General features: G+C 42.6%; 1 protein-coding gene across 12 annotated transcripts in view; it reads left to right on the top strand.

Annotated features, from left to right (window-relative positions):
* znf462 (zinc finger protein 462) overlaps window positions 1-25,643 on the top strand; it is a 100,438-nt gene that overhangs the window by 57,392 nt on the left and 17,403 nt on the right. For all 12 annotated transcript variants that reach the window (XM_070886852.1, XM_070886843.1, XM_070886835.1 and 9 more), the window contains 3 exons: window positions 6,035-6,208; window positions 11,270-11,547; window positions 17,298-17,416. In XM_070886852.1, the coding sequence (XP_070742953.1) occupies window positions 6,035-6,208; window positions 11,270-11,547; window positions 17,298-17,416 (571 nt within the window). The remainder of the gene's footprint in view (window positions 1-6,034; window positions 6,209-11,269; window positions 11,548-17,297; window positions 17,417-25,643) is intronic.

The raw sequence follows: 25,643 nt of genomic DNA, 5'->3' as shown, positions 1-25,643 counted from the left end.
TTGTGTGCCATAACTATCGCCCTTCTTTCTACTTCACAACAGGTTCGGCCCTTTTTTTTTTGCAGCTGATTGGCTTGAAGTTTCCTTCGACAGATTTATTTCCGCATGCAGCCTCTGTAAATGTGCTTATTAACGCTCGTAAACGTAACTTTTAGCGAAAAGATGCTTCAGTTCCTGGCCCTTTTAAGCAGCTGTTCCTTCTGGGCCTTTTGCCAAAACTGTCATTCTGAAGCTAGCTTTCCTCAACCTTCCTTTTTATCTTGCAGTTGCTAACTTTTCTACAGAGAAGCCTGACTTTTTTTGGCTCAATTTTTCCTCATAATTGTGACGTCATTGACCTTGCTGAAGAATTTTCTTTTTGACCAACATCAATTCTATTTCTGCCACATAGGTTAGATATTCCATTCTCTCTGGATTCCAGTAAGAGCTTTAGAGCTCTTTACTAGCCCATTTGTCGGCCTCAAGATATGTGCCTCCAAACTTACCCCGGCCCTGACCTATATTATTTTTTCAGTCTCTTGCGCTTAATCCACTTATGGCTAATCATGGTCATTTTCAATTGACCCCGAGCCTCAACAGTTTTTTGGGGGGAGGTCATTTCAGATTTCCACTACCCTTTTGTGTGAAGAAATGCTTCCCAACGTCATCCCTGAATGGTGTAGCTCTAATTTTAAGGTTATGTCCCCTTGTTCTGGGCTCTCTCTCCCCACGGGGAAATAGTTTCTCTTTCTCTACCCTATCAACTTCTTTAATTATCTTTAGCACCTCAGTTAGATCACCCCTTAATCTTTTGTACTCGAGCCTAGTCTGTGCAAGCTGTCCTCATAAATTAACCCTTTAATCCCCGTCTCATTCTGGTGAATCTGCACTGCACCCCCTCCAAGGCCAATATATCCTTCCTGAGGTGTAGTGTCATCATCATCATCATAGGCAGTCCCTCGAAATCGAGGAAGACTTGCTTCCACTCCAAAAGTAAGTTCTCGGGTGACTGAACAGTCCAATACAGGAATTACAGTGTACACATTTTATAACCTGTGCCATTCCTCTTTTATTCTGTACTTTGTCAGAGTGATGTATATTTGTTTCCTTCCATTCTTGCTTTCCTTTTTCTGTAATGCAAATTGCATCTTGTTGCTGTCTGCTTGTTTCTAGTAAATCTGTGAATGCTGCATCTTAAAATAAGATTAACTGATTAATCAGGGAGCTGATCTAAGCAAAAGGAGGATGAGTGGAAGCAGATTCAGTAATAACTTGCAAAGGGAATTGGACAAATATTTGAAGGGGAACATTTTTCAGGGCTATGGGGAAAGAGCAGGGACTAATTGTGTAGTTCTTTCAAAGAGCCAGCACAGGCACGATGTGCTGAATCTTTCTATGAGGCTGTAAGTTAAAATGAAAATTGAGCAAAATTTGGAAAATTACTCATTATGAACAGTGAAGAAAATGCAAATGAGTTTATGATTCTATTAGATGCAAAACTGCAGAACAATCATGTTAATTGGAGGATGTAAAAGAAAGACATGCATTTTTGCATAGCATCTTTCATGACCACCAGACGTCTCAGTGCTTTACAGTCAATAAAGTACTTTTGGGATGTAGTCACTGTTGTAATTGGGAAACGTGGCAGCAAATTTGCACACAGGATACTCCCACAAACAGCAATGTGATAATGACCAGATAATATAGTGTGGTGGAGAGTATAGTGGTAAGAAGATCAGGGTAGAGCTTTTTGAATTTTTTTCTCTCCATTATTCACACAAAAAATATATGTGGCAATATGCCAGACCTTGTAATGTGGTCTCTGAGGCATCAACCTCCAGTAGCATCTATTGAAAGTCAAGGAAACTAAGAAAGTGGTTAGTTGGAGACAAGAGCTTCCAAAATGAATAAAGCACTGGGTCCCAATGGCAGGTGTGGCAAAATCGTAAAGGAAGTACAGGATGAAATGAGAACATTGGAAATGGGAGGGAGGAAGATGCAGAGATCCTGGAGGACCAGATAATAGCAAATGATACATCATTTGTCAACACAGGACTCGACAACAAGACAAGAAAGCACATCAACATAACCAGGCTTGCCTCTACATATGCTGACTAAACTCCTCCTCCTCCTCCCCCCCCCCCCCCCCCCCCCCACAACCATGTACCATGTAATCTCCTGGAAGAGGCGAAAAAAATCTCCGGGCCAATAAGGGAAAAAGTAGTCTAGAAAATTCCGCTCCGATCCCCTCAGGCAATCAAAACCAGTTCAGGAGATCACACGGATCAACCTATAAAGACACTTGCCTTCTATATGATGCAATCTCTGCCCCAGTCCGGTCCAGCTCCCTCTTGAAGGCAGAGAGTCAACACCCACCACACCAACCTGCAACACATTCCAGAGGCTTGCTGCTCTGGGAAAAGAAAAACCTCCCAGAATCCAGTCTATTCCTATTCTTACATAGTATAAATGTGTGTCTCCTAGTCCTCCCCTGTCTGTTAAACTGGAATAATCTATCAATAGTCATGCTATCTAGCCCTTTTAATACTTTATAGACCTCTGTCAGGTCACCTCTAACTCTACGCTGCTCTAAAGTTAATAGACCCAGATCCTTGAGCCTTTGAGTAGTTGAGGTTCTTCAAGCTCGGAATCATTCTCCGAGCTCTTTTCTAAGGCAACTCTATCACCTACCATGTTGTGGGGGGGTGCGGGGGGGCAAAACTGGGCGCATGCTCCAGGTGCGATCTGACAACGATGTGAGATGCATTACAAGATAACTTAGTTTGATAAACCCACATGGTTTGTTAAAAGGAAATGAATATTCCACATCATTTTAAAAGTAATAAGAAGAGTAAACCTTCGTGGATAATGTTTAGGCACTCGGGTTTCAGGGTGAATACCAATAGCTTGTAGAAAAGTAACTGAGAGGTGTTGTACTGTATGGATCATCAGAATTGAGTGTTATGACAACGGTGGGATATATTGGTCTGGGCCTTGCAATAACTGGATTCTTAATTTCCAAAATACTGGCGTGTGAGGCCAGAGGTTGGAGGTGAAGGAATATCGGAAAGAGAAGCGTCTTGTCAGCGGGCACAAGTACTCCTACAAGCCGAAGATTTGGTCTCCCCAGCCATCGCCACAACAGACCTCTAAGCTGCAGTTGACATATGACTTGGGGAAAATGGGAAGAAATAGAGGTGGGTTTGCAAAAAAGAAATTCAGCCAATTTTGAGGGGAAATTACAACATGCTGAGTTGGGTTTTTAAAAAACAGTTTTAGCCAATAGAAAGTAGAAGATAGTTAACAAGGAACAGTTTTTTAGATTGTGGAGGAGTGACTTGTAATGCTCTCTGTGATTGGCTTTTAGGCTTCAGTCACCTGGATGAAATAAGTGTCAGCTGTGGGTCAGTGAGTAGCACACTTGCCTGAGTCAGAGGGTTGTGAGTTCAAGTCCCACTCCACAGACTGGAGCACACAATCTAGGTGGACACTCCCAGTGCAGTGCTGAGGGAGTGCTGCACTGTTGGAGATGCCGTCTTTCGGATGAGATGTTAAACTGAGGCCCCGTCTGCCCTCCTGGTGGACGTAAAAGATCCCAAGAGCAAGGAAGTTTTCCCCGGTGTCCTGAGGCCAATATATATCCCTCAATCAACACCGAAAACAGACTACAAAAGCAAAATACTACAGAGCCTGGAAATCTGAAATAAAAACAGAAAATGCTGGAAATACTCAGAACCTCTGACGAAAAGTAATCGATCTAAAACGTTAACTCTGTTTTTCGTTCCAAAAAAGCTGCCTGACCTGCTGAGTATTTCCAGCATTTTCTGTTTTTATTATACCTAAAACAGATGATCTGGTCATTATTGCATTGCTTTTGTGGGACCTTGCTGTTTTAAAACTGACTGTTGCATTTCCTACATTACAACAGTGTCTACACTTAATACTTAATTGGTTGTAAAGCGTTTGGGATGTCCTGAGGTTGTGAAAGGCGTGATAGAAATGCAAGTTCTTTCTTTAAATAATAAAGTTGTGTGGGATGGCAGATTGTGTTGAGGCAAAGCTTAACCAAAGGAATTTATACTTGAGCAGAGATGAATGACATATTTAATGCAGATTAAATGTAAGGTAATGGATATTGGTGCCAAAGATCCCTATAGCAACATAACTAGATGTATCCTTAAAAGAGTTAATAACAGTTCAAAGATTGGAGTGTTAAACTATTGCCCCAGTGTAAGTAGCTAATGAGTACAACACATTGGTGTATATTTAGGTGCATGGACTATAATTCTAGTCATGCAGCGCTTACACTTAAAGGCATTTGTTGAACCACACGTACATCATTGAATCCCATTTTGAATTGGTGCTCTCAACATAGGCTCTGAACCCACTGGGAAAGGTGTAGAAATCGGGAAGTGATAATAGGGAGGATTCCGAAACTTGGGTGAATATCTTAGGAGAATGGACTGAGGGAATTGTGATTAATCTTTGAGAGATGCGATCACAGTTTTTTATGAGCATTGTTAGTAGCATTGTTTCTCATGCTGTGATTCTGCTACTAAGTGAAAATGCCTATTTTTGAATGTTAATGAATTTGCAAGTTTATTTTTGGATACAAGTGGCTGCTGAGCAGATTGAACCTCCTGGACTGGAACAGAAATAGAAAGTCCATGTTAATTAGAAGTTAGAAATAACTACCAACAACATTTGATCGAGTTGTGAATCCTAAAGAAATGAACAGGATACGGATTTTGCTTCTTTTTTTAAGCTAATTGTGTTCCTAAGATGTAACTTTAAAAAAAAAATTATATATATTTTACAAATAAGTAAATTCGACTCCCTTCACTGAATAAATGAGATACCTTGAAGCTTCACCTTTTTTGAACTCTGTCAGCATTATGTAACTTGATTAACCTCCTCCAGCCCTGCAACCCTCAGATCTCTGCGCTCCTCCATTCTGGACTCTTGCACATCCCCAATTTCAGTCACTCCACCATTGGCGGATCTAGGCCTTAAACTCTGGAATTCCCTCCCCGAACCCCTCCCTCTCTCTCACTCTCTCTCTCTCTCACTCTCTCTCTCTCTCTCTCTCTCTCTCTCTCACTCTCTCACTCTCTCTCTCTCTCTCTCTCTCCTCCTTTAAGAAGCTCCTTAAAAGCTACCTCACCCGTCCAAATATTTCTTTGTGGCTCGGTGTCAGATCTTCTCTGACTGCTCCTGTAAAACACCTTGGGACATTTTACTATGTTAAGATGCTGTATAAAGGCAAGTTGCTGGTAGCAGGGAAATTCAAACATTGGCTCTTCAAACGGGCAGTCTCCTGTTGTACTTTTAAAAACAGTTGTTTGAAAGGTGAAGTCTTCTTCAAAACAAAAGTAGTCACTTTGTGAATTGATATTTGGATGGGTTTAAACAGGGAAGCCAAAACTAAATGTGTAATTCAAGAAACCAAGCATTTATCTATCACTGGTTGTATGGAACTGATCCACATCAACTTGGCTCCTCTTCTTTCTGCTTTGTGATGCATGCATAAGTTTCATAAAGAAAGACTTGCATTTATATAACGCCTTTCATGACCTTGGGACTTCCCAAAATGCTTTACAGCCAGTTAAGTACTCTTGATGTGTAGGAAACACTGCAACCAGTTTTGGTCCCACTAACAGCAATGTGATAATGACCAGATAATCTGTTTTAATTACGTTGGTTGAAGGATAAATATTGGCCAGGATGCTGGGGAGAACTTCCCTGCTCTTTTTTGAAATAATGGTCTTGGGATCCATTTAAACCGAGGCCCTGCCTGCCCTTTCAACGTCTCATCTGAAATACAACATCTCTGACCATGCAAGACTCCCCGAGTACTGCACTGGGAGGGTCAGCCTAGATTTTGTGCTCAAGGGTGGGACTTGAACCCATAACCTTCTGACTCAAAGGGCGAGAGTGCTACCCATTGAGCCACGGATGACACCAAAAGCAAGAAAATGAAATCCATTTAATACAGTTTTTTTTTCTGCGAATGTAATCTGTAACTATTGAATATTCATGTTCCTCATTATTGCAGCAAGTTGTTGTTCAGGCAACCAGCTCGGTTTCATTGTTTAAGGAGCGGAATGTCGTGGGGTACAAGTGCAGTTTCTGTTTCGAAGTCCATCCAACACCCAGAGCTATATCGAACCACCTTCGCAAGCATGTTGCCTTTGGCGAGTCGTTAGATGCCGTTCGCACTCGTGAAGAGGTGAGCTTTAGTGTCGTACACTTGTTACCAGCTTTTCAAATGGGTCATCGACCCAAAATGTTAACTCTGCTTCCTCTCCACAGATGCTGCCTGATCTGCTGAGATTTCCAGCATTTTCTGTTTTTATTCCAGATTCCAGCATCCGCAGTATTTTGCTTTTGAATTTTTTGCTGTTGTTGATTTTTGTTGCACTGATTCTATCTAGATGAACGTGCCAGAGAGGTGGGTGTGACTTGTTTATTACTTAACTGTATGGTCCAGCTCTTAAATTGTACCATTATACAGTGCAGTAACACGCACATAGGGTTAATTGTTCAAGGATGTGATTAATCTCTGGAGAATTGGGCGATTCCGCATCAACTCGGTGCTGTAATGGACTGCAGAAATAAGACATCCTTTACGTTAGGAAGCGGAATGCACATGGAACACGTTTGTCAATAAGCAGCTGTCTGTCTGCTTGATACGCTGTGCTGTTTAAATTATCCCACAGCCAGGAAGATGGTGAATAAAAGGGGTTTGCTTTGCATGGAGTTCTGTAACACCTGTGAATAAAAGACCTGTGGAAGAGATGTATTTAAACTCTGTATACCCTGGAGTAACTTGCTTGCTGGTGCAGTTTGAGGCTACAAATCAAATTAGCACTAATATTGCTGACTTCAGGCATGCACTGGTTGCCGTATTGTATTTTGAGATTTGAGATGTCATTGTCCCAGCCTATACCCTCTGATGTCCCACAAGTAGGTTGCGTGAATAATTTGCATTGAGAGACGACAGCTGCGCCCTTCTAACTCTTGTACAATTATTTTAGTTGAAACTATAAATCAAGTGCCCCCTTTAAAGGGGCACTAAAACTGACACATTAAATAAATTAAACTTTTAACATTAAAGGATCAAATTAAAATTTGGTTGCCGGGGGTGATGATGCGCTCCAGTTCTTCCGGCGCCCACCTCTCGCGGAAGGCCGCGAGCGTACCGGTGGACATCGCATGCTCCATCTCCAGGGACACCCTGACTCGAACGTAATCGCGGAAGAGAGGCAGGTAATCAGGTCGAACGACCACCCGCTGCCTGAACCTGTTGATGGCCACCTTGGCCTGGCCAAGGAGCAGACCTATGAGGAGATCCTCCCTCTTGCACACTCTACTCCGCACCGGGTGCCCAAAGATCAGGAGCGTGGGGCAGAAGTGCAGCCAGCAATTGAGGAGCAGCCTCGTCAAATAGTGGAAGAGGGGCCGCAACCTCTCGCCTTCCATGTACATGTGAAACATCGCGCATCCAGGCCGCAGAAGTTACAGGCAGCCTGGGAGTCCGTGAATTGACTTAGAATCCTATTGGATGGAACCACTTCCTGCAACACTCTCCACATCAATTCCCAACACCAATTCCCCCATGGAACAGGGGAGGACTCCTGCATAGAGAAACCTTCACCTGGGCTCTCCACCAGACGGCAAGAAGGAAGCTAGGGCGTGTCTGGACGGGAAATGGAATGTCAGGGCATGTTCAGTCAGTGAAACGGAACATTGGAACGTGTCCAGATGAGAGACGAGGGCAGTGGAGTGAAGAGTGTGCAGGAGCAGCCCGTACATAAAACCCCTCCTTCCCCGCAGAGTTCAATACCACGGGTACAGATTTCCGAAAGACTGCAGAAAGTGTGAGGCACCGGCTCCCGAGGGATGATTCAGGGCCTGGCGCCGCTGAGAATTTCCATCCAAACAGGGGGTCAGCTCAGACCGGATTGCTCCACATGCTCAGGCCTCCTCGACACACCTAGGGGTGTCAGGGTCGAGTGTGGCTTTTAGTGTCTCTATGGCTTTGGCCATTAGCCAGACATGCTGCTACACACTTCGAACTGGCCTTCAGGAAATATTCTGCAGGCAAGGCAGCAACAGAGTTAATTTTTCAGGTTGGTGACCTGAGTTTGTTTTCCAATAGCCACATATTCCTATATCTATCTATTACATTACTCCAGCTAGCCAAATCAGCTTCCACCATCCTTTCAGGTAGTGCATTCCAGATCACAACTCGCTACGTTTTTTAAAAAAAATAATAATTCTCCTCGGCTCCCCTCTGGTACTTTTGCCAATTACCTTAAATCTATTTCCTCTGGTTACCGACCCTTCTGCCAGCGAAAACAGTTTCTCCTTATTTACTCCTTATCAAATCCCCTCACGATTTGAACACCTCTATTAAATCTCCCCTTAACCTTCTCTGCTCTAAAGAGAATAGCCCAAGCTTCTCTGATCTTTCTACGTAACTGAATTTCCCTCATCCCTGGTACCGTTCACATAATAATATGCGTTTGCACTCGGGTCAGCCATTTAGTGCTGAGATGAGAAGAAATTTCTTCACTCAGTACGTTGTGGCAATAATCATGGATGATTTTAACCTTCATATTGATTGCACAAAGCAAATTGGCCAGGGTAGCCTTGAGGAAGAGTTCATAGAGTGTATCCGGGATAGTTTCCTTGAACAGTATATTGTGGAACCAACTAGGAAGCAGACTATCTTAGGCTGGCACTGTGTAATGAGACAGGATTAATAAACAATCTCCTAGTAAAGGATCCTCTCTGGATGAGTGACCATAACATGGTTGAATTTCAAATTCAGTTGGAGGTTGAGAAAGTTGGATCTCCAAACCAGTGTCCTAAACTTAAATAAAGGAGACTACAAAAGTATGAAGGCAGAGTTGGCTAAAATGGACTGGGAAAATAGATTAAAGTGTGGGACGGTTGATGAGCAGTGGCAGACATTTAAGGAGAAATTTCGTAACTCAACAAAAATATATCCCAATGAGAAGGAAAGACTGTAAGAGAAGGGATAACCACCCGTGGCTAACTAAGGAAATAAGGGATGGAATCAAATTGAAAACAAGGGCATATAATGTGGCCAAGTCCAGTGGGAGGCCAGAGGATTGAGAAATTTTTTAAAGCCCCCAAAGAACAACTTAAAAAAAATAATAGCGGGAAGATAGATTATGAAAGTAAACTAGCACAAAATATAAAAACAGATAATAAGAGTTTCTACAGGTACATAAAAAGGAAAAGAATGGCTAAAGTAAATGTTGGTCCCCTAGAGGATGAGACTGGGGAATTAATAATGGGGAACAGGGAAATGGAAGAGACTTTGAACAAATATTTTGTATCGGTCTTCACGGTGGAAGACACTAAAAACATCCCAATCGTGGACAATCAAGGGGCTATAGGGAAGGAGGAACTTAATACAATCACTATCACTAAAGAAGTAGTACTTGGTAAAATAATAGGATTAAAGGCAGACAAATTCCCTGGACCTGATGGTTTGCATCCTAGGGTCTTAAAAGAAGTGGCTGCAGAGATGGTGGATGCATTGGTTGTAATCTACCAAAATTCCCTGGATTCTGGGGAGATCCCAGCAGATTGGAAAACCAAAAATGTAACACCCCTATTTTAAAAAGGAGGCAGACCGAAAGCAGGAAACTATAGACCACTTAGCCGAACATCTGTCATTGGGAAAATGCTTGAGTCCATTATTAAGGAAGCAGTAGCAGGACATTTGGAAAAGCATAATTCAATCAAGCAGAGTCAGTATGGTTTTGTGAAAGGGAAATCGTGTTTGACAAATTTGCTGGAGTTTTTGAGGATATAACAAGCAGGGTGGATAAGGGGGGACCAGTGGATGTGATGTATTTGGATTTCCAGAAGGTATTCGATAAGGTGCCACATAAAAGGTTACTGCACACGATAAAAGTTCACTGGGTTGGGGTAATATATTAGCATGGATAGAGGATTGGCTAACTAACAGAAAGCAGGGAGTCGGGATTAAACTGGTCATTCCAATTGGCAAACAGTAATTAGTGGGGTGCCGTAGGAATCTGTGCTGGGGCCTCAACTATTTGCAATCTATATTAATGACTTGGATGAAGGGACCAAGTGGAATGTAGCCAAGTTTGCTGCTGATACAAAGATGGGTGGGAAAACAAATTGTGAGGAAGACACACAAATCTGCAAAGGGATATAGACAGGCTAAGTGAGTAGGCAAACATTTGGCAGATGGAGTACAATGTGGGAAAATGTGAGGTTATCCACTATGGCAGAAAAACTAGAAAAGCAAATTATAATTTAAATGGAGAACAATTGCAAAGTGCTGCAGTACAAAGTGACCTGGGGGTCCTTGTGCATGAAACACAAAAAGTTTGTATGCAGGTATAGCAAATAATCAGGAAGGCAAATGGAATATTGGCCTTTATTGCAAGGAGGATAGAGTATAAAAGCAGTGAAGTCCTGCTACAACTGTACAGGGTATTGGTGAGGCCACATCTAGAGTACTGCGTACAGTTTCGATCTCTATTTAAGGAAGGATATACTTGCATTGGAGGCAGTTCAGAGAAGGTTCACTAGGTTGATTCCGGAGATGAGGGGGTTGACTTATGAAGATAGGTTGGGTAGGTTGGGCCTATAATCATTGGAGTTCAGAATAATGAGAGGTGATCTTATCGAAACATGTAAGACAAGGTGGATGCAGAGAGGATATTTCCGCGCATAGGGGAAACTAAAACTAGAGGGCATAGTCTCAGAATAAGGGGCCGCCCATTTAAAACTGAGATGAAGAGGAATTTCGTCTCTCCGAGGATTGTAAATCTGTGGAATTCTCTGCCCCAGAGAGCTGTGGAGGCTGGGTCACTGAATATATTTAAGGCAGAGATAGACAGATTTTTGAATGATGAGGGTTATGGGGAGCGGGCAGGGAAGTGGAACTGAGTCCATGATCAGATCAGCCGTGATCTTATTAAATGGCGGAGCAGGCTCAAGGGGTCAAATGGCCTACCCCTGCTCCTATTTCTTATGTTCTTATGTTATGAATCTTTGGAATTCGCTACTCCCAGGGGGCTGCAGACGAGTATATTCAAGACTGAGACAGATAGATTTTTGGACTCTAGGGGAATCAAGGGATATGGTAATCGGGTGGGAAAGTGGAGTTGAGGTAGAAGTTCAGCCATGATGGTGAATGGCGGAGCAGGCTTGAAGGGCCGTATGGCCTACTCCTGCTCTGAATTCTTATATTCTTATGCTCTTTTCCCAATAGAACAAAGACGGAGAAACTACTTCCATATGTTCAGCTGAAAAATTGGCAGAGACGTTGCCAGTGGGACTGCACGAGCCGCAGAATTTGGAGGTGGAGGAGGATGCCATCGGTGTGGATGCTACCATTGGAGGCTACCCATGCAGTCAGTGCGATCGGATTCTAATGTCCTTGCAAGGATTGCGTTCCCACGAGAGGAGTCACACCGCTTCTGCATTGTTCAGTCGTGAAGGCAAACATCACTGCCAGTACTGTTTGTTCGTCACCGCTTTCCGGCAGAAGTAAGTAAATGGTCGAACTCTGGTTATTTTATTAAAACTGCGTATGGTAAGGCTGCGGACCGTAGAGCCCCCAAGGTGTTAATGCTTCCACTGCGAGTCAGCATAACCAGTGAAACTGACTGGACTGAGGATGGAATGCAGTAGCATGATCTCTCGTCGAGCAAGGCAGAAATACCACAGCTGCTACACGGTTGGACTGTAGTAAGCTGCGATGTGTTTACTTTTAGCTCTTGCACTATGAATCGATTAGTTGAGTGAGAATTTATAACTTCATCTTGTAAATCTTGGCTTTGAACCATCCCAGCCATGATGTGTAATTCATCTTTTATCCATAATATAGTTTTTAAACGTTCCGCTTGACCAATCGTGCAATCCAGGCTTTATTCCTTCACTAACCTGCTTCACCTGTGCCTTAAGACAACAACAACTTGCATTTAAATAGCACCTTTATGCAGTAAACCATCCCAAGGTGCTTCACAGGAGCATTATTAGACAAAATTTCACACCGAGCCACATAAGGAGATAGTAGGACAGCTGACCAAAGGCTTGATCAAAGAGGTAAGTTTTAAGGAGCATCTTAAAGGAGGAAAGAGAAGCAGAGAGGTTTCGGGAGGGAATTGCAGAGCTTAGGGCCAATGCAACTGAAGGCACAGCTATCAATTATCAGAGAATTACATGAAGCAATCTTCATAAAGATTTTTTTTGTGTGTCCGAGTCAATGCAAGTGTTGTCGTCTTCACCCTGGCAGTGTACAGAACTCCGTAGTTATTGTTCCCTTTGTCTCATTCAGTTATCCCAATAATGGAATCTTGCACTGTTCTGTTAATTGCATTAATAGCTGGTATTGGATGAGGCTGGGGCTCAGTCTTTGCATTCATGTTGAGGGCCCTATATCTTGTCCTCACCTTAAGATGTAACATACAACCAGCCAGTCTGCCTTTGCCTGCAAGGGAATATCCACCACAGACTCGTCATTGGCGTTGATGCACCATAGTGCTTCTCTCACATACCCTTCTGATGAGGAGTGGCGAATACATTGACATGACTCCTTGAGTCGAATCTTCTCTCCATCAGTGGCCTACACACTTCCCAAAAGACAAAGATCACTTGTTCCATAATAGACCTGACCTTTATTCAGTACCTTCTCATAATGGTGTGGTTGAAAGCATAAACTGAGTGGCGGAACGTGGGGCGGGCGGGGTGCAATTGATTTGGTGCCCCTCCACTCCCTGCTAATTAGTATTGGAGCCCCAATGTACAACTCAGTTGCATGTTGCATAGAATTACATCGAACATACAGCTCAGAAACAAGCCATTTGACCCAACCAGTCCATGCTGGCATTTATAATCCACTTGAGCCTTGATGCTCTACAGTTCATCCCAGATTAAGCAAAAGAACAATCTGAGTTTTATATGAAAGTTAAGTGGCCTTGATCTACAAGATGAGCTAATTGGAGTCAAAATGGGAGAGACCAAGTCTGACCCTGATTATTGTGGAGGGTATAAGAACATAATCGGAGAAGGGGTAGGCCATTCGGCCCCTCGAGCCTGTTCCATCAGTCAGTAAGATCATGGCTGATCTTCTACCTCAATTCCACCTTTCCGCAATATCCCCATATCTGTTAATTCCCTTTGTTCCCAAAAAATTACCAACCTCTGTCTTGAATATACTCAATGACGGCATCCACAGCCCTTGGGGATAGAGAATTCCAAAAATTCACAACCCTTTGAGTGAAGAACTTTCTCTTCATCTCAGTCCTACATTGTGATCCCTGGTTCTAGACTCCCCAGCCAGGGGAAACATATCTCCAGCATCTAACCTGTCAAGCTCCTTTAGAATTTTATAGGTTTCAATGAGATTACTTCTCATTCTTTTAAACTCTAGAGAATATAGGCCTAGTGTACTCAATCTCTCCTCATGGGACAATTCCTTCATCCCTGGAATCAGTCTAGTGAACCTACATTACACTCCCTTTAAGACAAGTATATCCTTCCGTAGGTAAGGAGACCAAAACTGCACACAGTACTCAATGTGTGGTCTCGCCAAACTCCCGATGTTATGATCCCAGTGTGTTATCAAGAGATAACTGCCCTCTGTTTTAGAACAGTTCTTTAATTTAATTTTATAATAATGAGGAGAAATGTAGGTGATCATTTGTTTTATATGACTGAGTGACAGAGCCTATAGTTGGATAGCTTAATTAATTTTAATTAAACTATTTAATTGTTTATCTATTTTTTTTATTCCCCTATTTGATTTATTCTTTTCCTTCCTTATTATAGGGCTCCAGCTGTCAGCACAGCTTCTGTACTAAAGCTCACATTCTGTTCACTGTACTTCTGGACAGTAGCTTTTATTGGTCCTGTTTAATAGACATATTCACTATTCTAGCTAGTTAGATGGCGGGGGGAGAGGGGATATTAGGGAGAGGGGTTAATGGCATCACACTACTGCACCTGTCAACTGATTAACGACATTTTGGCAATGAATTTTCTTTTACATTTTAATGACATGCAATGCCACATGACTGTTATTAGTGTCAGTCGACAACAGTAAATGGTTTTACAACATTACAATAACAATCCATTTCTACTCAATTCCTATCGTTTTTTTTTGCTGGCCTTTATTACTTAATCCAAGCATGGTAAAGTTGGTTTGCATCTCTGTAGAAGCGCTTTAACTATTTGCGAATCATAGAAACATAGAAAATTACGACACAGAAGAAGGCCATTCAGCCCATTGTGTCCATGCTGGTCGAAAAAGAGCTATCCAGCCTCAACCCACCTTCCAGCACTCGGTCCGCAGCCTTGTAGGACACGGCTGTTTATCTGCACGTCCAAGTACTTTTTAAATATGATGAAGGTTTCTCCCTCTACCATCCTTTCAGGTAATGAGTTCCAATCCCCACCACCCACTGGGTGAAATTTTGTTTCTTCCTCTCTCCTCTAATCCTTCTAACAACTACTTTAAATCTATGCCCCTATGCGAACTAGTGCTAAGTTTTCTGCACCATGTATATAGACCAAGGATTGAATGTTTACCAACCTCGGTGGGTCCGTGGCGTGTCCTGGCCTCGCTGCTGGCTCCAGCCCACTGTGTAGAATCATTTCCCCCGATTGAGCTTGTTAAGCCCAGCGAGTTTCCCGGCCAATTGAAGGAAGCGGATTTGATGATGCGTCATCAGCCGGTTCCCTTAAAAGGAAATTTATTTTGACAGTTGTTCGGTCAGTGTTCTACAGCATTGAGGTGCTGCAAACACAGACTAGCACTGAACAAAGGGGCACAGCTACACCAAAGCTCCCATGACTTCCTCCAGATGCTTATGGAGAGAGTCACAGCACGCAGGGAGGCTCTGTTCCCTTCCAATGGGCGGAAGAGACTTCCCCAGAAATCCAACGCAGCCTGGTTGCACATTGCACAGGAGGACACAAGCAGGGATGTTGTCAGGACCAGGTTGCATTGGCGCAAACCTTTCAATGTTCTCAGTAGATCATGAGATGTTACTGCAAAGCCACACTCAACCTTGCCCTGCGGTGCCACTCATCACATCCCCATCTATCTGCCGTCCCTACCCTACTCCTGCATATCCTTACTCACACCAACTTACCTTGTACCTCCACCTATCCCTCTCTATCTATATTATCACTTCCCCATCCCACTAGCCACCCCTCACATTCGCCTTCATCCTAGTGCAATCATACCAACTAACAATACACAAGGGTAAGCACTTGGGTGTTTTATGCAATGTTCATGTAAAGTTTCTGGTATTGTGGTGACAAACATTGAAACCTTTATTTTCAACACTTTGTGTTCTTGGACAAATTTGTGTGCACCTTTGGAAGTGGCTTAGTGAGTTGCAGTGAATGGTGAGACAACAGTATCCCCCCCCCCCCCCCCCCGGCAATGGTGATGAGTGTGAAAGGAATGGCTTAGGCATTGTAGGGATGCTTTATAGTGCTGGTGCAGGGTGGTGCCAACTTGGCGCATCATATGGCAGTCAGGGTGCACAGAGTCAGGTGAAGTAAATCTGACCATAGTGAGGCCTTCCCTGGCCTCCAGGCAACAATGTGGTTGGGTGCTGATGCCCTGTGCAGCATCGGTTGATTGCGGAGAAAGTTGGTGGTGTTGTTGGGACTGATTATGGTGGGATTCTGAGGACCTAGGGCTGAGATTTCAAGGGCACTGATGCTGATGGAATAGATGCCAGCTGAAGTAGAGATGACAGAAGCAATTTGTCAATGGTGGGAGAGATAATGAGGTCAGACTGGATGAAGACTTGTGTAAAGACTGGAAGCATCCTGAATCAGTAGTGGAACTGCAGTTTAGAGAAACTAGTGGCTAAGGGAAGATATCTGAATCAGCTGGGACATTGACTTGACATTTGAAGCTGTTAACTCGTCAGCTGAAACAATGGCCACTGATCTCCCGCCTCAGCTTCATTGATGAGGTCTAGGCACAGCGGGAAACTGATGGGTGGCCTGTCAAATTCAAATATCTGGGAAAAAAGCATTAAGTGGCTATAAACAAGCCACTAATGATTTCAATTGCCTCCCCCGCCACTGCATATCGGGTCTGCTCAACCCTGGCAGACCCGACATTTGATGAAGGCGCGTGATGGCGAGCCGCTGTCAAAAAAAAACGTTCCCACCGATCGCGCCCACTGACCCCCCCTCCCCCCCACTCCATGTATTTGTCACTGCTTATTGATGATTTTTCCAAGTTGTGCAGTATCGGGCAATGAAAAAATGTATTGAAGTGGCCCCCATTGTTGGATGTAGTGTCAACGCACAGGGACGGATTTAAGCAAATGCTCTCGACAGGTGGCAGTCACTCCAGAGACTTGAGCACAAAATCTAGGGCGACATGCCACTGCAGTGCTACACTGTCGGTGGAACTGTCTTTCAGATGAGACATTAAATCTGAGACATCTGCCCTCGAAGGTGGACGTAAAAGATCGCACGGCCACTATTTCGAAGATGAGCTGGGGAGTTTTCTCTGATGTCCTGGACAACATTTATCCCTCAACCAACATCTAAAAACGGATGATCTATTCATTATCTCATTGCTGTTTGTGGGACTTTGCGTAAAATACATACTTAAAAATGGCCTCCTATTCTGCAACCATTCTATGATGAAGGAAAAATTGGTGAAAGAGCAATAGGGGGGAGGTGGGGGAGTGGGACTAATTGGATAGCTCTTTCAAAGAGCTGGCACAGACACGATGGGTCGAATGGCCTCCTTCTGTTGGGGTTTTTTTTTAAGAAAAGGAAGTGCACTACAAGTGGGTTCTTGAACTTTAGCACAAATTCAGATTTCTGCCAGTTCCACTTGTAGGACATCTGATTGGAGATCAGAGAGTGGAAAAGATCTCTCTCAAATTTTGAAAAAAGCCTTTGCAACCATCTGATGTGAGATGCAAGCTCTAGGACTGGTCATCACTGTTCCTTTCTCATTCCACCCATCTCTCAGTCAGGGGGGAGCTGAGCGGCTTACCCAAGAACTCATTTAGACTTCTCCACTCACCTCTCTGCCCCCATAAGCCAAGGGAGTTTGTTGAATTGATTCCATGTTACTCCTCAGTGTCCTGCTTTACCCTGAGCTCTGCCTCCTTGCTCCCATTTTAGTATTGTAAAATAAAATTAGATCTGCACGTAACGGGTGATTGTTTCTGTAAGCCAGAAATCTCAAGTTGCTGTCTTTGGCAGTTACTGTTTCTTTAAGATTGTATTTTTTCTTTTTAATTTCCTAGCTTGGAACGCCACATGCAGAATCAACATGGACACCAAAAACCATTCAGATGCAAACTTTGCTCATTTAAGACTGCCTTTATTAGTGGCCTCAAGAGCCACATTCAGAGAGCCCACGCTGGTAGGATTGCTTTTTAATATATATATATATATATATATATATGTGTGTGTGTGTGTTGCTGAGATGTGCTCAGTGTGAGATTAGTAACTGATTCAAATAAGCAGATAATTTACTTCCAATTAAAACTGAGAATACCTTTGGCGTAGGATTGTGAATGCCGTGTAAGTATGTTTGTGTATCTAGGTATGTATGTAATGCATGTGTATGTATGTAATGTGAGGTGTGTATGTATGTTATGTATGTCTGTGTAATGTGTGTGGCGTTCATGTAATGTGTGTGTTTGTTTGTACATTCTTGTTTACTTTTGCGCTTAAATAGTGACAAAAATTCAGGAGGTATAATTTATTTAATTTACACCTGTGTCACATTTTAGTGTGTGCTTGCATGAACGCCATAATTTACTGCAGATTCATTCTACGTCCGCTTCGTCTCTTAAGCAGATAATAATAGAGAGCAAATTTTGTTTCTCGTCTTGAATTATGTGCACAGTGCACATTTTAAGGCAATAGAAACATAGAAAATAGGTGCAGGAGTAGGCCATTCGGCCCCTCGAGCCTGCACCGCCATTCAATGAGTTCATGGCTGAACATGCAACAGTGAACCCATCAATGATGCTCACAGCCATTGTTCAGGTATTGGCCCTGAATTTGCGGTCCCTACAGGCGAGTACGAGGTGTGCACGCATCCATAAGGGCCCCACAAGATCCAGGTTTAGGCATGCACTGTTCCTAAACACGGAGTTTGCAATCTGTCAATCGCACGCATCCGGAAATAAAGAGCCTCCGTGAGTAGAGAGCTGGCTATGGCTATTTGCCCAACAAATGCCCTTGAAATTCTTACAACTGATAAAAGCAGGCGTAAGGCCCCTGCTTTTATCAGCGTAAGACTTTTAAAGAACAGAAAAAAACATTTATTTCAATAATTTAAACACTTAAAAACCTGTGAAATAAGGTAAGTTTATTTCTAAACCCTTTAAAATATGTAAATTTATTTTTGTTATTATTTTTATTTTAATTAAATTCCATTTTGATTCATTTTAATTGTGATGTTTATAACATTTTAAGTGTTTGTGCATTTTTTGGGGGTATTCCCATTCATACTTATGGTGATTCCGTATATACGGAACTCACCACAAGTATGAATGGGGATACCCCTTTTTGATTGGTTGGGCCAGCCCACGTGATCCCAGGGGTGCGTGCGAAGCGCCTACGTCCCTGGGATATGTGGGCCTCTACACAGGCCTTCACATAATGGCCCAGGACTGCAAGTCTCCGAACCTCTCTGACCACCAGGTAAGTTTGTAGAAATTTTTCAGGTCGGAGGCATCCGCCTGCGGGAAGCCTCCGACCGTAATTTCTGGGCCAATGATTTTCAAAAGAATTCATAGAAACATAGAAAATAGGTGCAGGAGTAGGTCATTCGGCCCTTCGAGCCTGCACCGTCATCCAATAAGATCATGGCTGATCATCACCAACAACTCTCTGCGGTAGGGAATTCGACAGGTTAACAACTCTCTGGGTGAAGAAGTTTCTCCTCATCTCAGTCCTAAATGGCTTACCCCACATCCTTAGACTGTGACCCCTGGTTCTGGATCAACAAGATCTAGCCCTATTGATGTGATGGCCTGCCTGTAAAACATTTCAGACAGCAGGATCTTGTATCCTGTTGCTCTGTTGTGGGAACTCCCAATTCCAATATACCTGGGGCACTGCATTTTCAAATGTACACATAGATGCATGCTTAGAAATACTTGTAACAACGGAAATCAAGACACTTTTTTGGATTTAAGCAAAAGTTTAATTTATGTTGACAGCCACACATTTTTTGTTTCATGACTGAAAAGTGATTTTGATGAAGGTTTTCTTTTTCAAAGAATCATGGTGCAGATTCTTTGAAAGAGCTATCCAATTAGTCCCATTCCCCTGCTCTTTCCCCATCGCCCTGCAAATTTTCCTTTTTCAAGTATTTATCCAGTTCCCTTTTTGAAAGTTACTATTGAATCTGCTTCTGCCACCCTTTCAGGCAGCACTTTCCAGATCACAACAACTCAACTGCATTTTAAAACACAAAAAATCTCATCAGCCCCCTGGTTCTTCTGTCAATTACCTTTAATTTTCTATTTGTTCAGACATTTTCTTAATGTCAGCTTCTGCTTCTGAATGAGGTGACCCCCACCAGATTGACCTTCCTTAAATGAATCCACTCGTAACTAAACCACTCGTGACACCAAAGTTGTTAAGTTTAATGATGTGATGACAATGACATCTATTCTTTTGGTGATAACGGCCCCCACCACTTGTACCGTTCCCGCTTATGCCGGATGCCACCTACATCGGGCACTGGCCTTTTCCCCCATCACCATAGCCCCAATTTCCATCACTCCATCATTAGCAGCCGTGCCTTCAATTCCCTGGGCCCTAACCTCTCTGCCTCTTTACCTCTCTTTCCTCCTTTTAAGATGCTCCTTAAAACCTACCTCAATATCTCCTTAAGAGGCTCGGTGTCAAATTTTGTCTGCTTAACGCTCCCATGGGGCGCCTTGGAATGTTTTACTGTGTTAAAGACGCTATATAAATGCAAGTTTGTTGTCAATTACAATGGCTCCACTCTGACTGTATTAAGTGCGCCAATTTATTTTGAGCAGTTTAAACAGCTGTTCGCACCTTGCGATTACCTGACATTAATTCCGAACTCTCCGTGGCCCATGGAACTCCTGTCACTGCAGCAAGTCTTTCTGACTGGCTCAATGAGCTGGACACCTTCCGGCTCAGTGTTAAACTACTTGCTTAAAAATTGAGATCTAGCTGGCTTATCATGCGCTTTCAAATTGTGGAATCTAACAATTACTCATAAGATAACCAGGGATTAAGTGAGCGCTGCTTATTCACGCTCACCCTTTCATTGCACTCTGGGCAGTCTGTTGCTTTACTACGTTTGTGCAGTGCATCCAGTAAAGTCTCGCAGTGGGTGAATAATCACTAACACTTACTGCCATCAGGAGTAGATCATTAGGAAACCTCGGAACAATTGAATCTACATGCACAGAATTAAATAATACTGCTGTACTTAAGCCTCAGTATAGTAATCGGGACTAACCTGGTTCAGTTATACCGGCCATCGCAAATAACGGGCAAATCGTTTTCACACGAACCCACCTGCTATAAACACAGGGCACTGTAAATCTCAAATTAGGAGATGTGATTGTGTTGGGGAGTTTGGAGAGTGGAGAAGGAAAATGACATTTCCATAACTGTACAGTTGGCTCAGTAGCTACAAAATGAGGGTTTAAAAAGCAGATTTATCCTGACTGGCTAGTTTAAAGTAAAATTAGAGACTAATATCTCATGGAATTCTAGAACTGGGTGATTTATTTTGAAATTGGACTCCGTTTAGCAATAAAACGAAAAGCGGAGTGTCTAATTTGCTTGGCAGCGGCTGAGGATCATTGTCTCCGTCTCACTAAAAATGTTAGCACATTTGCAGGTAATATTCTGTAGCATGAGTGGTAATTTCCATTAGTATTTCCCATTGCTGAGCGATTACACCACATTTTTAAATGCTGCAAAGTTTTTTTTAAACCTTCTCTTCGAACAATTTTTTTTTGTTCGGACAATGGACATTCCAGATGGGCATCACACTACGGTGGATTAATGAGCTCACTCCGTCTCCAGCTGTAATAGAACTACATTAGAGAGGAATATAATGCCCATTAAACCCATCATTTTATCACCTCTTTACCCAACTAATTCTTAGCAGATAGCACAAACACTAATATGCAAGGCTTTGCGATTTATTTCATATTTCATCATGTTGATTCCCTGCAATTCCTTCTCCATTGAATACTTGTGGTGAGCTTTTGGGGGTAAATTTTTTTTAGATCTACGTATGATCACAGCGTGTATACCTTGCACAGTTGTACACCTTGGTCCTTGATTATTCCTTTGTATTTATCTAGACGTGCTTGACATATACTTGCGTGAATCTATTAACCACTGGTTTTAAATTATGCACATTTTCACCAGTGATATAAATCATCATGTACTGAGACTGAAATGTGTACCCTAAAAGTTCGCTTAATTTTAAAACTTAAAAAAAAGAAATGATCTTTCATTACTTCAAAGTTTTTATTATCACCCAGTCTGTGGTGCATATAACTTCGCCTTGAAGTTCTAAGCTGAACCATTACAATACAGTTCTTTTTTTTAAATGGGTATTTTCGATATACCGATGATGATTATGAAAGATCTGCCCACCTAACATTGCGATGCACAGACACCAATTATTAGTTTAAAAAGAAAAGAAACTAGTGGCTCTTTAATCAGGTTGAATGACTGAGACATCCCTCCGTTGCTGTGTAGTATGTATTCAGTCTGAATTCGCATCTGAATCTGATGTCAGTTTTCCTGCTTGTGAGGACAAAGGAAGAGACCAGCACTGCACAGAAAGGGTGGGGTGGGGGGGCGTCGGTTAGGGGTACAGCGACAACTTGCATTTATATAGCGCCTTTAATGTCATAAAACAACCCAAGGTACTTCACAGGAGCATTATCAGACAACATTTCACACTGAGCCTCATAAAGCGAAATTTGGACAGGTGGTCCAAAGCTTGGTCAAAGAGGTAGGTTTTACGGAGTCTAGAACTAGGGGTCATAGTCTCAGAATTAGGCGTTGGTGATTTAAGACTGCGATGAAAAGAAATTTCTTCACTGAGGGTTGTGAACAATGTTTCCTCTAATATTTTTTTTCGTGCACGGTCCCTTTAAATTTGCAGTATCTTTTCCAGCGGTCACAGCTGGTGAGCAGCCTGCACGGGATCTCCCGACCGATGCGCACCTTGCGGGGAACGTTGGTAGTGGATCTTTGTAATTCTGTACCCCAGAGTGCTGTGGATGCTCAGTCGTTGTGAATATTCAAGGCTGCGATCAATAGACGTTTGGACACTAAGGGAATCGAGGGATATGGGGATAGGTTGGGAAAATGGAGGTGATGTAGAAGTTCAGCTATAATATTGAATGACAGTGCAGGTTCGAGGGGCTGTATGGCCTACTCCTGCACCTATTTCTTATGTTCTTAAAGGAGGGGAGCGAGAGATGGAAAGGTTTAGGAGAGAATTCCAGAGCTTGAGACAGCAGCCATGTTTTTAGGTGCATGATATTGGAGAACAAAGTTCACAACTGCCATTTACTGCATTAATCTTCCAACTGGGTCAGGGTTTGTGATTAACGGTTGAGGCAGATCAGATCAGTTTGGTGTTCTGTCTGGTCACTGCACAAAAGGAATGTATGATTTGCCCAAGTTTAGCATGATTCTGCACTGTTTGAATAGGAAGCATGATGTAAGAGCAGAGGTGTCAAAGGGCCATTTCACCAAGAGCTGGAAAACTAGTTCAAATTTAACAACCAATTGCACCAAAATGAAGCCAAAGGAGTCCAGTCAAGCACTTTGTGATGATTTTTGCTGTGAATTTCATTTTCCCATCGCGTGTGCGATATAATATATAGAGCAGGAACATTTTCAGCTGCTTCAATTAGTGCAAGATTGGAGGTGGGAGAATTGTGCAGGATGACTTGGCAAAATTAAGACTAGTTACATATTTTCTATTTCACTTAAAATTTGGATGCTAATTGGAATTCAACTGTTCTTCGCTCTTTACACAGTGTCAGCCGTGGCTCAGTGGGTAGCACTCTCGCCTCTGTGTCAGAAGGTTGTGGGTTGAAGTCCCACTCCAGAGACATGAGCACAAAATCTAGGCTGACACTTCTGTACCCTCTCTAAGGCCTTGACCTCCTCCTAGCTGAGGCCTAACCAGTGATTTATAAAGATTTAGCATAACTTCCTTGCTTTTGTACACACTGTCTCTATTAATAACTCCAAGGAACCTACATGCTTTTTTAACAGCATTTCTCACCTTCAAATGTTTGCGTACATACATCTCTCTGTTCCTGCACCCCCTTTAAAATTGTACCATTTTGTTTATATTGACAATCTTGACAATCTTTTTCGGCACCTTCTCCAGTGCCTCTGTTAGTGTAAATAGATTAGTTAACCAGTTACGGTTCTCTTTTGATTCAAAGCATACAAACCAGTAATAAATAGGTCTACACTATTGCATATAAATAGTAATTTTGTTCAGCCACATTTAGACCACCACATCCCAGTCAATGGTTTTACCTCGTTCTCAAACCACTAATGTTCATTCTCAGTCCTAACAATCAATTTTCATTGTAGCACATCAGAAACTTGTCCTAATTAATTAAAACCACATCCGCAATCTCCGATTCAATCAGAAGCTCGTGACTTGCATTAACCCACTCCATTGTGAATTATTTCACCTTTTTAAAAAGTCCAGCTAGAGAATAGAAATGTTGGGCCAGAGAGACTGGAGAAGCTGAGATTGTTCTCCGTAGAGCAGAGAAGATAAAGGGAGATTTAATAGAGGGGTTCAAAATCATGAATGGTTTTGATAGAGTAAATAAGGAGAAACTGTTTACACTGGCAGAAGGTCAGTAACCGGAGGACACGGATTTAAGGTAATTGACTAAAGAATAAGACGAGAGATGAGGGGGAGAAATAAAAGTTGCACGGATGGTTGTTGTGATCTGGAGTGCACTGCCTGAAAGGCTGGTGGGGGCAAATTCAATAGTAACTTTCATAGAAACATAGAAAATAGATGCAGGAGTAGGCCATTCTGCCCTTCGAGCCTGCATCACCATTCAATAAGATCATGGCTGATCATTCACCTCCGTACCCCTTTCCTGCTTTCTCTCCATATCCTATGATCCCTTTAGCCGTCAGGGCCATATCTAACTCCCTCTTGAATATATCCAATTCAAAAGGGAATTGGATACATACTTGGAAGGGAAAAAAATTACAGGGCTATGAGGAAAGAGCAGGGAAGTGGGACGACTTGGATAGTTCTGCCAACGAATCGCCCCTACTATGCTGTATCATACCACGATTCTATGACTTAAGAATGATACTAGAACTGAGAGATTATAACTATCAAGAAATACTGAGCAGGCTGGGGCTATTCCCTCTGGAAAAGAAAAGACTGAGGGGTATCCGAAGAGTTATTTTAAATTATGAAGGGGTTCGATAGGATAGACAAGGAGAAGATGTTTCCATTTGCGGGGGAGACCAGAACTAGGGGCCATAAATATAAGGTAATCCACTAATAAATCCAATAAGGAATTCAGGAGAAACCCAGAGAGTGGTCATAGTGTGGAACTCGTTACTACAAGGATTAGTTGAGACAAAGAGCATAGATGCATTTAAGGGAGAAAGGAATAGAAAGATATGTTGATGGGGTGAGATGAAGAGTGGTGGGAGGAGGCTCATATGGAGCATAAGCACCTGCATATATAAGTTGGGCCAAATGGCCTGTTTCTGTGCTGTAAAGTCTATGTAATTGAAGGAATGCTATTTGTGTGACTTTTATGTAAGACGAAGTACAACATACTAACTAACCTCCACTCATCACTTTGGATTCAGATACAAATTGGAGCATTATTTCAATGTATTTGTGAATCTTGAAATGATCAATGAATAAAGATAAAGTAGTGATATCTTCGATGGAGTTATGCATTTTTCTATAGACCTTTAACATTTAGTTTTTCTTTCTTCCACCTGTAGTCTCTTGTGAGAGACTGGTGCTATATCATATTAGTAATCAACATAAACTTGCATTTATATAGCGCCTTTAACAGAGTAAAACATCCCAAGGCACTTCACAGGAGCAATTATCAAACAAAATTTGATACTGAACCACATATGGTGATATTGGAACAGGAAAGAGGTAAGTTTTGAGGAGCGTCTTCAAGGAGAAGAGAGAGACAGAGGGGTTTAGGGAGGGAATTCCAGAGCTTGCGGCCTCGGCAGCAGAAGACATGGTCACCAACGGTGGAGCAATGAAAATTGGGGATGTGCAAGAGGCCAGAATTGGAGCAGCACAGAGATCTCCGCGGGAGGGGGGGGGGGTGGGGTGGTATGTGGCTGAAGGAGGTTTCAGAGATAGGGAGGGACAAGGCCATGGAAGGATTTAAGAACAACAATGAGAATTTTGAAATCGAGACATTGCTCATCCGGGAGCCAATGTAGATCAGCGAGCACAGGGGTGAGTTAGGACACAGGCAGCAGAGTTTTGGATGAGCTCATCAGGCAGTTATCTAATGCATAAAAAGCAGTATATTACACTATGTATATGGGGAGACATCTCCCATAACAGTTAA

This window comes from Pristiophorus japonicus, chromosome 1 (assembly GCF_044704955.1).
Source record: "Pristiophorus japonicus isolate sPriJap1 chromosome 1, sPriJap1.hap1, whole genome shotgun sequence".
Lineage (NCBI taxonomy): Eukaryota > Metazoa > Chordata > Chondrichthyes > Pristiophoridae > Pristiophorus > Pristiophorus japonicus.
This window is presented reverse-complemented; position numbering and strand designations above follow the sequence as displayed.